Consider the following 13,851-nt stretch of genomic DNA (forward strand, 5'->3'; position numbering starts at 1 on the left):
GACACTAAACTATTAATTGAATCATTTTACCAACCCCTCGACTCAGAAGATATAGCTGCTGAACACTTCAAAGAAAACTTGAGTCTCATTTCAAATAGGTACCCCACTCATACAATTATAGTCAGTGGTGACTTTAACCTACCCTCGATATGCTGGAAAAATTATACGATTAAAGCCGGCAGCAGGCATAAAACGTCATCTGAAATTGTAGTGAATGCTTTCTCAGAAAATTATTTTGAACAATTAGTTCATGAGCCCACTCGAAGGGTAAATGGTTGCGAAAGTATACTTGACCTCTTAGCAAGAAATAAACCTGGACAAATAGTGAGTATTGTAACAAATACAGGGATCAGCAACCACAAGACAGTAGTAGCTAGGCTTAATACTGTAACTCCTACAACCATCAAAAAGAAACGCAAAGTATATCTATTTAAAAAAGGTGATAAAATGGTCTTAACACCATTTTAAGAGACCGTCTGCACTCCTTCTGATCTGATCATGTAAGCGTAGAAAAGCTGTGGAATGATTTCAAAGAGATAGTATTGACAGCAGTTTGAGAGATATATACCACATAAATTAATAAGTGATGGTACTGATCCCCCATGGTACAGAAAATGGGTCAGATCGCTGTTGCAGATGCAGTGTAAAAAGCATGCCAAATTTAAAAGAACGCAAAATCCCCAAGACTGGCAAAGTTTTGCAGAAGTTTGAAATATAGCGCGTACTTCAATGCAAGATGCTTTTAATAATTTCCACAACGAAACTCTGTCTCGAAATCTGGCAGAAAACCCAAAGAGAGACTGGTCATACATAAAGCACACCAATGGCAAAAGCGCAATCAGTACCTTCACTGTGCAATAACAACGGTGCCACTACAGCAGAGTTATTAAATACAGATTTCCGAAACTCCTTCACCAAAGAAGATGAAGTAAATATTCCTGAATTCCAATCAAGAACAACTGCCAAGATGAGAAACATAGAAACAGATATCATCTGTATCACAAAGCAGCTTAAATCACTTAATAAAGGTAAGGCTTCCGGTCCAGATTGTATACCAGTCAGGTTCCTCTCAGAGTACGCTGATACAATAGCTCCATATTTATCAATTATGTACAACCACTCATTCACAGAAAGATCCATACCTAAAGACTGGAAAATTCCTCAAGTCACACCAATACCCAAAAAAGGAAGTAAGAGTAATCCGTTGAATTAAAGGACCATATCACTAACATCGATTTGCAGTAGGGTTTTGGAACATATACTGTATTCGAACATTATGAAGTACCTCGAAGAAAACGATTTATTGACACATAGTCAGCATGGATTCAGAAAATATCGTTCTTGCAAAACACAACTAGCTCTTTATACTCACGAAGTAATGAGTGCTATCAACAGTGGATGTCTAATTGATTCTATATTTTTAGATTTCTAGAAGGCTTTCGTCACCGTTCCTCACAAGGATCTTCTAACCAAACTGCATGCCTATGGAATATCGCCTCAGTTGTGTGACTGGGTTCATGATTTCCTGTTAGAAAGGACACAGTTCATAGTAATAGATGGGAAGTCTTCAAGTAAAACAGAAGTAATATCCGGCGTTCCCCAAGGAAATGTTATAGGCCCGCTATTGTTCCTGATCTATATTAACAACATGGGAGAAGATCTCAGTAGCTGTCTTCGATTGTTTGCAGATGATGCTGCTATTTACTGTCTTGTAAAGTCATCAGATGATCAAAATGACTTGCAAAATGATTTAGATAAGATATCCATATGATGCGAAAAGTGGCAATTGACCCTGAATAAGGAAAAAGTGTGAAGTTATTCACATGAGTACTAAAAGAAATACACTAAATTTCAATTATGCGATAAGTCACACAAATCTGAACGCTGTAAATTCAACTAAATACTTAGGGATTACAATTACAAATACCCTAAACTGGAACGATCACATAGATAATGTAGTGGGTAAAGCAAACCAAAGACTGCAATTCATTGGCAGAACACTTAGAGGGTGCATCAAATCTACTAGATTGCTTACACCACGCCTGTCTGCCCTTTTCTGGAATATTGCTGAGCGTTGTGGGATCCACATCAGATGAGACTGATGGATGACACTGAAAAGGTACAAAGAAGAGCAGCTCGTTTTGTTTTATCATGAAGTAGGGGAGATAGTGCCACAGACATGATATGTGAATTGGAATGGCCATCATTAAAACAAAGGCTTTTTCATTGCGACGGGATCTTCCCATGAGATTTCAATAACCAGTTTTCTCCTCCGATTACGAAAACATTCTGATGACACCCACACACATATGGAGAAATGATCATCATGATAAAATAAGAGAAATCAGGGCTCGCACAGAAAAATTTAAGTGCTCAATTTTCCCGCGCGCCATTCAAGAGTGGAATGGTAGAGAGACAGCCTGAAGATGGTTCATTGAACCCTCTGCCAGGCACTTTATTGTGAATAGCAGGGTAATCACGTAGATGTAGGTTTGGATGTAGATGAGGGTGTGGGGACAGTATGTTACCGTAGGTTGATGCCAAGATAATTTTGGGAATGGAGAATGTGTTGTAGTGATAACTTCCATCTATGGAGTTCAGAAAAGCTGGTGGTGGAGGGAAGGATCCAGATGGCTCGGATAGAGAAGTATCCATTGAAATCAAGTGTGTTATGTTCAGCTGCATGTTGTACCACAGGGTGGTCCACTTCGCCCTTGGCCACAGATTGGCAGTGGCCATCCTGGTGGACAGCTGGTTGATAGTCATACCAATATAAAAAGCTGTGCAATGATTGCATCAGAGCTGGTAAATAACATGGCTGCTTTCACAGGTGGCCCAGTCCCTGATGGGGTAGGATAAACCTGTGACAGGACTGGAATAGGAAGTGCTGGGTGAGTGGATTGAGCAGGTTTTGCACCTGGGTCTCCCACAGGGATATGATCCTTGTGGCAAGGGGTTGGGATTGGGAGTGGAATAGGGATGGACTAAGATGTTGTGGAGAATGGGTGGAGGACAGAACACCACTTTAGGAAGGGTGCGAAGTAACTCAGGTAGGATGTCCCTCATTTCAGGGCACAATGGTAGATTATTAAAGCTCTGGTAACGGATGTGGTTCAGTTGTTCCACTCCAGGGTTGTATTGGGTGGCGAAGGGGACACTCCTTTATGGCTAGTTTTTGGGGGTGGTGGGAGGATTGCAGTTGTGAGGGGAAATGATGTAGGAGATCTCTTTGTGGACTAGGTTTGGGGGATAGTGCCTGTCTGTGATGGCCTTGGTGAGCATGCTCGGCAAGGGGGTTTTGCCACTGCAGACACATTGTCTTCAGGTATATATAGCCTGGCTACAAGGGGACAGCTGAGTGTCTCACCACACCCTCCACCCAACAGCTTCCACCCCCTCTGTCCCATCACCTCCTTCCCATTCTCGTCTCTCACCTTGTTTTTTTGCAGCCCCCTGCCAATGCATCTGCCCGTCTTTCCCCACTCCTCTATTTTTATGTTCGATTTCTCCTCACCTCCATGACCCACAACCTTCTGATGCTGCACCAGTTGGCAGTCAACTTCCTGCACACTCTACCAGACACTATTCATCTCTCTCCCCACCCATAAACTACTATCCCTTCCACTTCGTCACCCGATCCTGATGGCTGCTTGCATCCCATGTGATGTTGCATTCCAGCCCGAGATGTGTGTGTGTGTGTGTGTGTGTTTGTGTGTGTGTGTGTGTGTGTGTCTTTATTGACAAAGGCTGTGGCCAAAAGCTATATGTGAGTGTCTTTTAAGCAACTTGTCATGTCTTCTTTACAGTAAGTAGCAATCCGTCTCTTCCTAGAGTGTTCAAACTTGATTTCAATTATGTTTCCTCATCATCAGGCGAGCTTCCAAAATCAAATATTGGTTTGTAAGGTATGCCTAATAGTAGATAAAGACTCAGATCACAATTTCATAATGATGAAGAGCAGGCTGACATTTAAGAGACTAGTCAGGAAGAATGATTGCAAGGAAGTGTGTTACAGAGTACTACAGAGTGAATCAAGAGACACTCTTGGAAGTTCTCCAGGGCTACAGATAATGCGGTAATGAAAAGCTCACTAGGCAGTATAGTTGAAGAGGAATGTACATCTCTAAAGAGGGCAATCACAGAAGTTGGAAAGAAAAATGTAGGTACAAAGAAGGCATCTGTGAAGAAACCATGGATAACAGCTGAAATACTTCAGCAGATCGACGAAAGAAGAAAGTACAAAAATGTTCAGGGAAGTTCAGGAAAACGGAAATACATGTCACTTAGAAACTGAATAAACAGGAAGTACAAGGAAGCTAAGGCAAAATGGCTGTATGAAAAATGTGAAGAAATCGAAAAAGAAATGGTTGTCGGAAGGACGCACTCAGCATATAGAAAAGTAAAAAACACATTCAGTGAAGTTAAAAGTATGGATGGTAACATTAACAGTTCAATGGGAATCCCACTGTTAAGCATAGAGGACAGAGTGGATACGTGGCAAGAGTACACTAAAGGCCTCTGCGAGAGGGATGACTTGTCTGATGGCGTGGATAGAAGAAGAAACAGGAGTCGACAGGGACAACATAGGGGATCAAGTATTAGAATCAGAATTCAAAACATCTTTGAAAGACTTAAGATCAAATAAAGTAGAAGGGATAGATAATATTCCATTGGAAATTACTGGAGAAAGGGGCAGCAAAATGGCTACTGACGTTGGTGTGTAGAATGTATGAGACTGGCAATAGACCATCAGACTTTCGTAAAAACATTATCCACACAATTACTGAGACAGCAAGATCCAACAAGTGTGAGAATTATTGCACAATCAGCTTAATAGCTCATGCATCCAAGGTGCTGACAAGAATAATATACAGGAGAACAGGAAAAAATTGAGGATCTGTTGCATGACAATCGGTTTGGCTTTGGGAAAGGTAAAGGCATCAGAGAGGCAGTTCTGATGCTACTGTCAATAACTGAACCAAGACTGAAGAAAAATCGAAATACAGTCATTGGATTTGCCCACCTGGAAAAAGCGTTTGATGATGTCAGATGGTGCAAGAGGTTCAAAATTCTGAGAGAAACAGGGATAAGCTGTAGGGAAAGTTGAGTACTATACAATATGTACAAGAACTAAGGGGGTACAATATGACTGGAAAACAAAGAACAAAGTGCCTGGATGCTAAAGGGTGTAAGGCTTGGATGTAGCCTTTCACCCCTACTGTTGAATCTATACATCGGAGAAGCAATATGGGAAATAAAAGAAAGATTCAAGAGTGGGGTGAAAGGATATCAATGATAAGATTTGCTGATGATATTGCTATCCTCAGTGAAAGTGGAGAGGAATTACAGGATGTGTTGACTGGAATAAACGGACTAATGAGTACAGGATATGGCCTGAGAGTAAACCAAAGAAAGCAATAGTAATCATCGTAAGACTGACGACTCAAAAAGGGACTGTATTTGTTAATATACGTGGAAAAAAAAAAAGTTGCTGCTAGTGAAATTCGAACCAGCAGCTTTTGGTTAAAAAACTACTGAGCTACACACTCTGCTATTGACAAACGTGGAATTGTTTTCTACTTAATATAGCTCAGGAGTTTTCCGATAATTAGTCAAATTATCGAGCTTTTCTGAGAATTGCACTATGCTCCTTCAGAAAATTGATGTCGAGGCACTGACCTTCAATTCCTATAAGGATGAACAAAAATTGAAAACGGCCAGTTGTATGGTCCCCTTGTTAAATACTGTATATATGTCAAACTGCAATGGTATCAGAAATTTTCAAAACTTTAACTAAAAAAGTTGGTGATTCGAGTGACCAAAACACATCATAATGAACACCACCTAGTCCACCTGCTGTTCAGTACCTTCAAAAGATTGCCAACCATGTCTCAAAAGCTGAAAAGTGAAAATAGTGCAGGAAACTGTTCAATTAATTTATTTAGTTTCATTTTTAAATTTTATTTTTAACATCTTTTAGAAGATATTTATACAAAAACTTATATATTGCCACTGACAAAAGTTATTTGTGAAAGTTGGCACGACAATTATGAGCACTTTGGTCTCAAACACTAGCATATTAAAAAATGAGTTCTAGCAAATCAAACCTTCTTGTGATAAATTTAATCTGTAATTATTATAAAGTTATAAATTTCTGGTTGTGGATGCTGAAAAGCCTAAGCAAAGAACTAGAAACAGAGATTTTCACAACAGTTGGAAACGGAACAAGAACAGATGAAATGGATCAAGAACAGATAAATGCAATGAACAAAAGAAACTACCACTGAATGAAAAATGATGGAGCTGATAATAAGGAACAGGTGTCCACATGAAAAAGAATGAGACAGCATGAACAAAGTCAAGGTGGGAACTACAGAACTGGAACAAGACCAACCAAACGAGACCAATGCAGGAATGAGCAACAGTGGAAACAGAATACGGAATAAGACAGTGGAAACAGAATACGGAATAAGACTGACCGTACAAGGCGAAGGCAGGAATGAGACCGACCATAAGGGAATTGTGAATGACTGTTCCTTAAAAGGTGTTTGTTGGTCTTTCCATTTGTATTAATGAACCATTTGGACCTGTTCTTTCGCAAACAACTCACCTTTAACACAGACAAACACACGCACACAACACCACCAAATCATTAATATGGTGAAGTTGAGCGAACACAGACATTCAAAGAGAGGGTTGTTGGCACTGTGTCACTCCCGCAATAAATATTAAAGCATTTTTTTTTTTTTGCTGTTGGTTTGATACTGTTATGGCTGAATTAATATCTTTATGGGACAAAGATTGCTGGAAACTGGAATGTGAACTGACAAATATCTATTACATCATTTTCTTTTAAATAGAAAACTATATGCATAAACAAGAAGATATACTTTCAAACCCAGTCCTGGTGAAAGAATAGACTCAGTATTGATTTACTAACATTTACAAGGAAAAGACTTTATAATGTAGTAAAATACTTTTCAAGTCTCAAGTTGCAAGAGAGTCTCAAGTATAAAACCCTTTGCAAGTGATTCATTTATTATAAAAGGTGAAGCTACTAAAGTTTCCAGTCTTAGCAGTTGGGATGTTGTTATTTTCACTGAACAGTCTTTACCAGAAATAGCACACCCACTGAGGTTTCAACTTAAATGGAATCTGCAATGTATAATTCAAAAGTTCATATACTTCTTTTCATTTTCTGTATTACTGCCCTTTTTTTACAAGACTTTAACAGGTGCTTGCCACCATAAATCAGGAAGTTGCTGTTTTACTTCTTATTTTAGTATTATTATAATCCATACTAGTCTTATGAGAGTTTTGATATTTGGATCAAAGTTCTGGAACAAGCTGTGGAACAAAGAATGAGCGGAAGAAACAAGAAGAAGGATAAAATTCGGTCTTTTGCACCCTATTTATTTTGTTTCTCCATGACTTTATTTTCATTTGTAATGTACAGTATAGTTGAGTCCCATTAATCCGAACTAATAGGAGCTGGACCTTGTTTGGATTACCGATTTGTTTGGGTTAGCTGGAATTACGGTGACGAGTTTTTAGAATGAAGTACACCAAGCAGATAAGTAGGTACACCATGGTAACAAATGGGAACAAGAGTGGGAACAATGGCTCACTCTCACTCCTTGCCCTTGTTCTTGTGCATTGTTGAGACCTTTGTAGTGTCTGAGGTCACTGCACTGCCAGTTGGCTCGCAGAGCACTTGGTTATGTTAGTTATCGATCGCTAGCACGCATAACAGTGGTATTGTATTCGTTCAGGTTTAGTGGTGTACGTATTTTCGTCACGAGTAAATGAAAAACATACAAAGTTAACCCTCAAACAAAAACTGAATGCCTTTAAGCAGACAGACAATGGTGAGAATGTATCTAAACTGGCAACGGAACTAGGTGTTCGTGAAACAACCATTTGTGATTGGAAGAAGAACCAAGTGAAGCTTGAACAGTCCTGTGCAACGTCTTCGGGTAAAACACTCGAAATTTGGCAGACTTTGAAAGAGTCCCAGTATGATAAAGCGAATGACGCTCTTTTCCTTTGGTTTACGTGGGAAAGAGAAAGGGGAACTCCTTTGAGTGGAACACTGGTTCAGGAGAAGGCTGTTTACCTGAACAAGTTAATGAATGGTGATCAGTCTTTTAGTGCGAGTATGGGTTGGTTGGACAGATTCAAAAAACGTCATGGAATCCATCAGCTAACAATTACTGGAGAGAAGCTTTCTTCTGACTGTGATGCAGTGAAGGAATACTTGGGTGAGTTTGAAGAAATGATAAGAGTATTCTCCCCAACAAATTTATAACACTGACGAGACTCACCTTAAGTTTAGGGCATTGCCAAAAAAAAGCTTGGCATCAAAAGCAGGAGACCACGCTCGTGGTTTTAAAATGCGCAAAGATCGTGTGACTTTATTAGCGTGCAGCAATACTGCAGGTAATCACAAACTGCCTTTAATGCAGGTCAGCAAATCTGCTAGGCCCAGCGCTTTTAAAAACTCCAACATGAAGTCCCTGCCTGTATATTATCACAACCAGAAAAAAGCAAAGATGGATAGTAAGCTGTTCAAAGAATGGTTTCACGGCCAGTTTGTTCTCTCTGTGCAATGGTTTTCTAAGGTAAATAATTTGTTTCCCCGTGCAATCCTTTTGATTGATAACGTGCCGTCTCACCCCAGCACTGAGGAATTATGTGATGGAGAAATTGTGGCAAAGTTTTTGCCGCCAAATGTTACACCACTTCTATAGCTGATGGACCAGGGTATACTGCAAACATTAAAACTGATTTACAGGAAACAATTTTTAAGAATGCTGATCCAAGATGATAGTATTCCTTTAGTGGACAAAATAAAAATGACAAATGTGAAGGATGTTGTTTATTGGGCCGCTGAGGTGTGGCAGAAACTTTCAGAAAATACTCAGAAAATCATGGAGAAAACTGTGGATATCTCTTGAATTTCAGGACACCCTAGTGGAAAATGAAGAGGAAAATCCACTGGAAAATCTGAAGGAGACGTAGATGAGTGAATGGCAGCGGATGGGGCATATGTGGAGAATCTTACTGATGCTGATTTAGTTGCTACTGTGATTCAAGACCAGGAAGAAGTGGACTGCTGTGATGGAAGTGACAGTGAGTCTTAAGGTGACAAAGGAGAGCTGGTGTCATACACTGACACAACAGTAGCCTTTGACCTCGCGCTACGTTACTTGGAGCAACAGCCCACTGCTACCCTGCTGATTTGATGTTTATGAGACGATGGCACAACTATGCATCATATAGGCAACAAAGGACTGTCTCCATTACACCAAAAAGCAATGACTGAGTTTTTGTCATCTAAAATGTATGGATAAAATATCCGCTGTATTTTAGTAAGTTTGACAGCTTTTCTTTCATTGTTATGCATTGTTTAAACCTAATGTTTTCTTGCCAATTTTTCTAATACATGTTTACTGGACTGCGTAAATTAAAACAGTGTGTATATGCAGCAGTTTACTGCACAGTTTTCCTTACTTAGACTAACATTTTTCATGTTCGGATTAGCCAAACGTTTGGATTACCGGGGTTCAGATTGGTGGGACTCTGCTATACTTTCATGTACCCCTTTTCCATAAGTATTCACCCATTTCAATCTCACGGTATCAAAATTAGCATTTTTATAAACAGCTCTGTCACAATAAATCTCCAGTCTAAGTAAAATAGTTACATGAAACTTTGCTGAAATCTATTGTTACTGTTGAAGACTGGCCAGACACAAGGAAGAATCAGATATGAAACTATTCTTTCTCTTTATGTCTGTGCTGGAACTTCAAAAACTTGTGCAGACTCCAACCAAAATCACATAGACAACAAAAGTGAGTATCTATCCTTCACAAGTGTAGTTTAGCCAAAATATCCTCAGAAAGTGCACCAGTGCTTTTTCTCACATGAAACGTATAGGGGAAAGAAAACAGTCAACTTACCACGAGACACCCTTGTTAAAGACAATACACATTGAAACACATAAAATACATTGTACAGGTTAATCACAAGTAACTATTGAAAAATATAAGCAAAATAATCAAACTAATTTGAATTGCAGAATCTGGTTGGCTGTACAACTGGGTTCTCATTCAATCCACCTGTTACAGCTGTGTTATGCAGGAACTAGGATATAAATTACATATGAAGCCTGTCTAGCACTAATAACGTACTTAGCACGCAACAAGAGGCACTTCTTATAGGAGCATTTTAAGTAATTTTTACGAAGAGAAGTGGAAATAACAATCATTGCAAAACGTCATTGGAAACGATTATTATCAAAGAAGTGATCACTTGTAATGCACCAAGATACTTTTACAGGGAATCAGTTTGATATCAGTCCTGGGAAATGTTAAGCCGCCACAGTCCAGAAGTTGTTCACCACACCTTTACTTTTATGGGTTAAACAACGTTGTTTGTTAATCCAGAACAGTAAATCCATTTGTGAAGTTTTCAGAGTTAGTTAGGGATGATGATCTGTATGGCCAAAGGAAACATTTCAAATGTACCTAAAGATCCTGTATTAACATGTTTTCATAATAACATCAACAAACCTTCCAGCAAAATGGGAAAAAAAGGGAAACAGCATATGTGCCCTTGAAAACATACTCACAAATAGTTTCTATGATTCTGCCACTCTCAAAACTCACGACATATTTACAAAATCCTTAGGTGAGCTCATTTAATGACTTACGTAGCATGCTGAAGACGAGCAGATGAGGCAGGTGCAATCAAAGAAATTCCATCAGAAGCCGATCTCTCTACTGTGACATGTGCCATTGAAGGTGTTCTACCAATGGCAAGTATTGCAGGTGATAATTCTCCATGTAGCAACCCTGCACCAGTCAAATTGACACCTTCTAAATAAGACTCTTCACGTGGTGAATGAGTCCATTCTAAATCAGGATTTGCAAATCTGAAACATACAGCCAGCCATTTAAATGTTTATATTAAAATTATGAACTTTATACAGTTTTGAACAAGTCACACAAGAGAATAGACATTCTTTAAATTCTGAAAATAAAGCTTTAAATAAGTCTAAAAAAAAGTAAGGAATTAAAAAGATTTTGTTGCCAAAATGAGACAAGACAAGGACACACAAAATGAAATTTAATATTCTATATCATATTGTGACTTGAAAACATTTGAACTAAACCAAATGCTAACTACCTATTTACATTTCTGAAAATAAATGTTAAAGATATAGTGCCTATCGAATGTCGTCACCAGTTAAAAATATACAGCAGGGCACACAATGAAGAGCCATGACACATAAAATCATGGGTATTATTGCCTACCTGCTATTTTTAACTATGGTGTAATTTTGTTCTGTATCCTGCAGGTATTTTTTAAATCTTTCTGTAATTACAATATCTTAAGTACATAATGAGACATAACAAGTAACTTGCATCTAGCATGTAACTTGGAATAAATGATACTAATAAAGGAACCATCACACACTGGACTGATATAAAACAACTATTACACACACAGTACTGTGCTGATGTCATTTAGCACACTCCACCTTCTGTCACATATCACTTCCATGATGGACAAAGGCAAGAAAAGTTAGTTTTTATACCTTTATTTTGTGAACTTAAGTTTGCTGTTATGAACACTAGGGACAATCTTGACAACAATATTAATTAAACCAGTCTAGCACATGAGTATATGTAGATTTATGAGCCACCAGGCTCATAACTGCATCACAAATGATGAAGGTGAATCAAAGAGCCTTTGCACATATTCTTCGTACAATGTAATTTTGTTCTGTATTCAGCAGATATTTAATAAATCCTTCTGTAATCACAATATCATGAGTAAATAATGCGACGTAACATGTAACTTGTGTCTAGCATGTAACCTTGGAGTAAATTGGATTTTTATGTTTTTCCCAGTTTTTGCCTTGCTCTTCTTCTGTTTTGCTGTCTTTTCCACCCTCTGCTTATTTATTTATTTTTTTGCCACTCCCTTAATTCCTAAGTCTTCAAAATGTCCTCTCTTGCCATGATGAATCCTATCTCATATTACATCCGTTCTTTTTGAAAACATGCTTTTGCATTATCAAAACTAAGGTCCCACATTCTGTTTCTTGGAACCTGCTTGTCCCTTGGAGTTACTCCAAAAGACCTAACATTGGAAGTCCCTGTTTCTGGATGTAATCCTACTCTACACCAGGCTCTTTTACAGTTTCAAATACAGCAATCTCTTGCTCTTACCTGACTAATCTGTGACCTATATGCCTCATCAGCCAATTTCCACTTCATCAGACTTCTCTCCTTCTACAAAATCCTGCTTGTATCTGACCCTCATGTTTTCTTGGATGGTATCATCCAAGAAGCCAACTTCAAACTGCAACAACGTACCAGACTTCACCTCAAAAAGCTATCCCAACTTCTTGTAAACAATCTGAACAGTGGTGTTTCCCTTCCTGCCCTTTGCAGCTCCCTAAACAGCCATACCATCAACCACCATTCCTATCCTACAAGCCGAGCTTGGCCAACCTCTGTAACATCCCACATCCTTCACCACTGCCTCCCAGACCAAGAATTACCCATAATCACAAGAACCAGTCACAACAGTACAGTGTTCTTAACCTCTCATCTAAAGCACTCTCCCCTCCTGAAGTATCTGTGTTATACAAGGGTCTCACTTTCAGCCCTAAACATGCATTTGGTCATGCAGCTTTGGTGAAGGACCTACTATCTTCACATGTAATATCAATGGATATATCACTTTGCAACACATCCCAAAACTTTTCCAACAGCAAATCTGACATTGAACATTGCCTTGAACAGCTCAAACCACAATCCCAACTTGATCCACCACCACTGCCTCAAAATCAGCCTTCGAAGAATTCCTCACACGCAGCATTGCTTCACAACCCTTCCTCAGGTCCCTATAACATGTTAGTGAAGGTCTATGCCAGCTCTCTGACACCTCTACACACAGCGTCTGCCACCAAGATCCCATCCCTGTGACTCAAACTGACCTGCAGTCCCTCCTTAAAACCTCAGGCTCTTCAGAAGGACTAACACTTCAATCCATAGAACTTCTCACCCCACCCAAATCACGCACCCCCGCCTTTTACCTTATTCCTAAGATCCACAAACCCAATCATCCTGGCCGTCCTATAGTTGCTGGCTTCAAAGCACCCATCAAACATGATAGTGCAAAGCCTCACCTCCTATATCAAAGATACCACAATTCCTTGATCATCAGAAACACATACCCATCCCACTCCCACCACACACCTTGCTTGTCATCACTGATGCCATTTCCCTCTATACCAACATCCCCCATGTACATGGTCTGTCTCCTGCTGAATATTTCCTCAGTCAGCACCCACCTGATTCCAACCCTATGACATCCTTCCTACTCAGCTTAATCAACTTTATACTTACTAACAACTACTTCATCTTTGGCGGGCAGATCAGGGGTACGGCCATGGGAACCAGCATGTATCCTTCCTATCCAAACCTTTTCATGGATCGGTTGGAGAGGGCTTTCCTGGGATCCGTGAGCCTTTGGCCCCTGGTTTGGTTTAGATACATTGATGACCTCTTTACCGTATGGACTCATGGTGAGACTGACCTGTTAAAATTCCTGGAATCTCTGAATACCTTTTCCCAACTAAATTTCACATGATCCTATTCTGAATCCCATGTCCCTTTCCTTGATGTTGATCTCGTCCTCACCGAATGTCAGCTACACACTTCTGTCCACATTAAACCTACCAACAAATAACAGTACTTACATTTTGACAGTTGTCATTCTTTCTATGTTAAACATTCCCTTCTGTACAGCCTTGGCATTCGAGGCAAACGTATT

General features: G+C 39.4%; 1 protein-coding gene across 1 annotated transcript in view; it reads right to left on the reverse strand.

The window, feature by feature from the left end:
- Positions 1-13,851, reverse strand: part of LOC124620119 (protein bark beetle) — a 351,158-nt gene that overhangs the window by 36,402 nt on the left and 300,905 nt on the right. Inside the window, exon 26 of the mRNA XM_047146790.1 lies at positions 10,715-10,936. Coding sequence (XP_047002746.1) covers positions 10,715-10,936 — 222 coding nt within the window. The remainder of the gene's footprint in view (positions 1-10,714; positions 10,937-13,851) is intronic.

This window comes from Schistocerca americana, chromosome 6 (assembly GCF_021461395.2).
Source record: "Schistocerca americana isolate TAMUIC-IGC-003095 chromosome 6, iqSchAmer2.1, whole genome shotgun sequence".
NCBI lineage: Eukaryota > Metazoa > Arthropoda > Insecta > Orthoptera > Acrididae > Schistocerca > Schistocerca americana.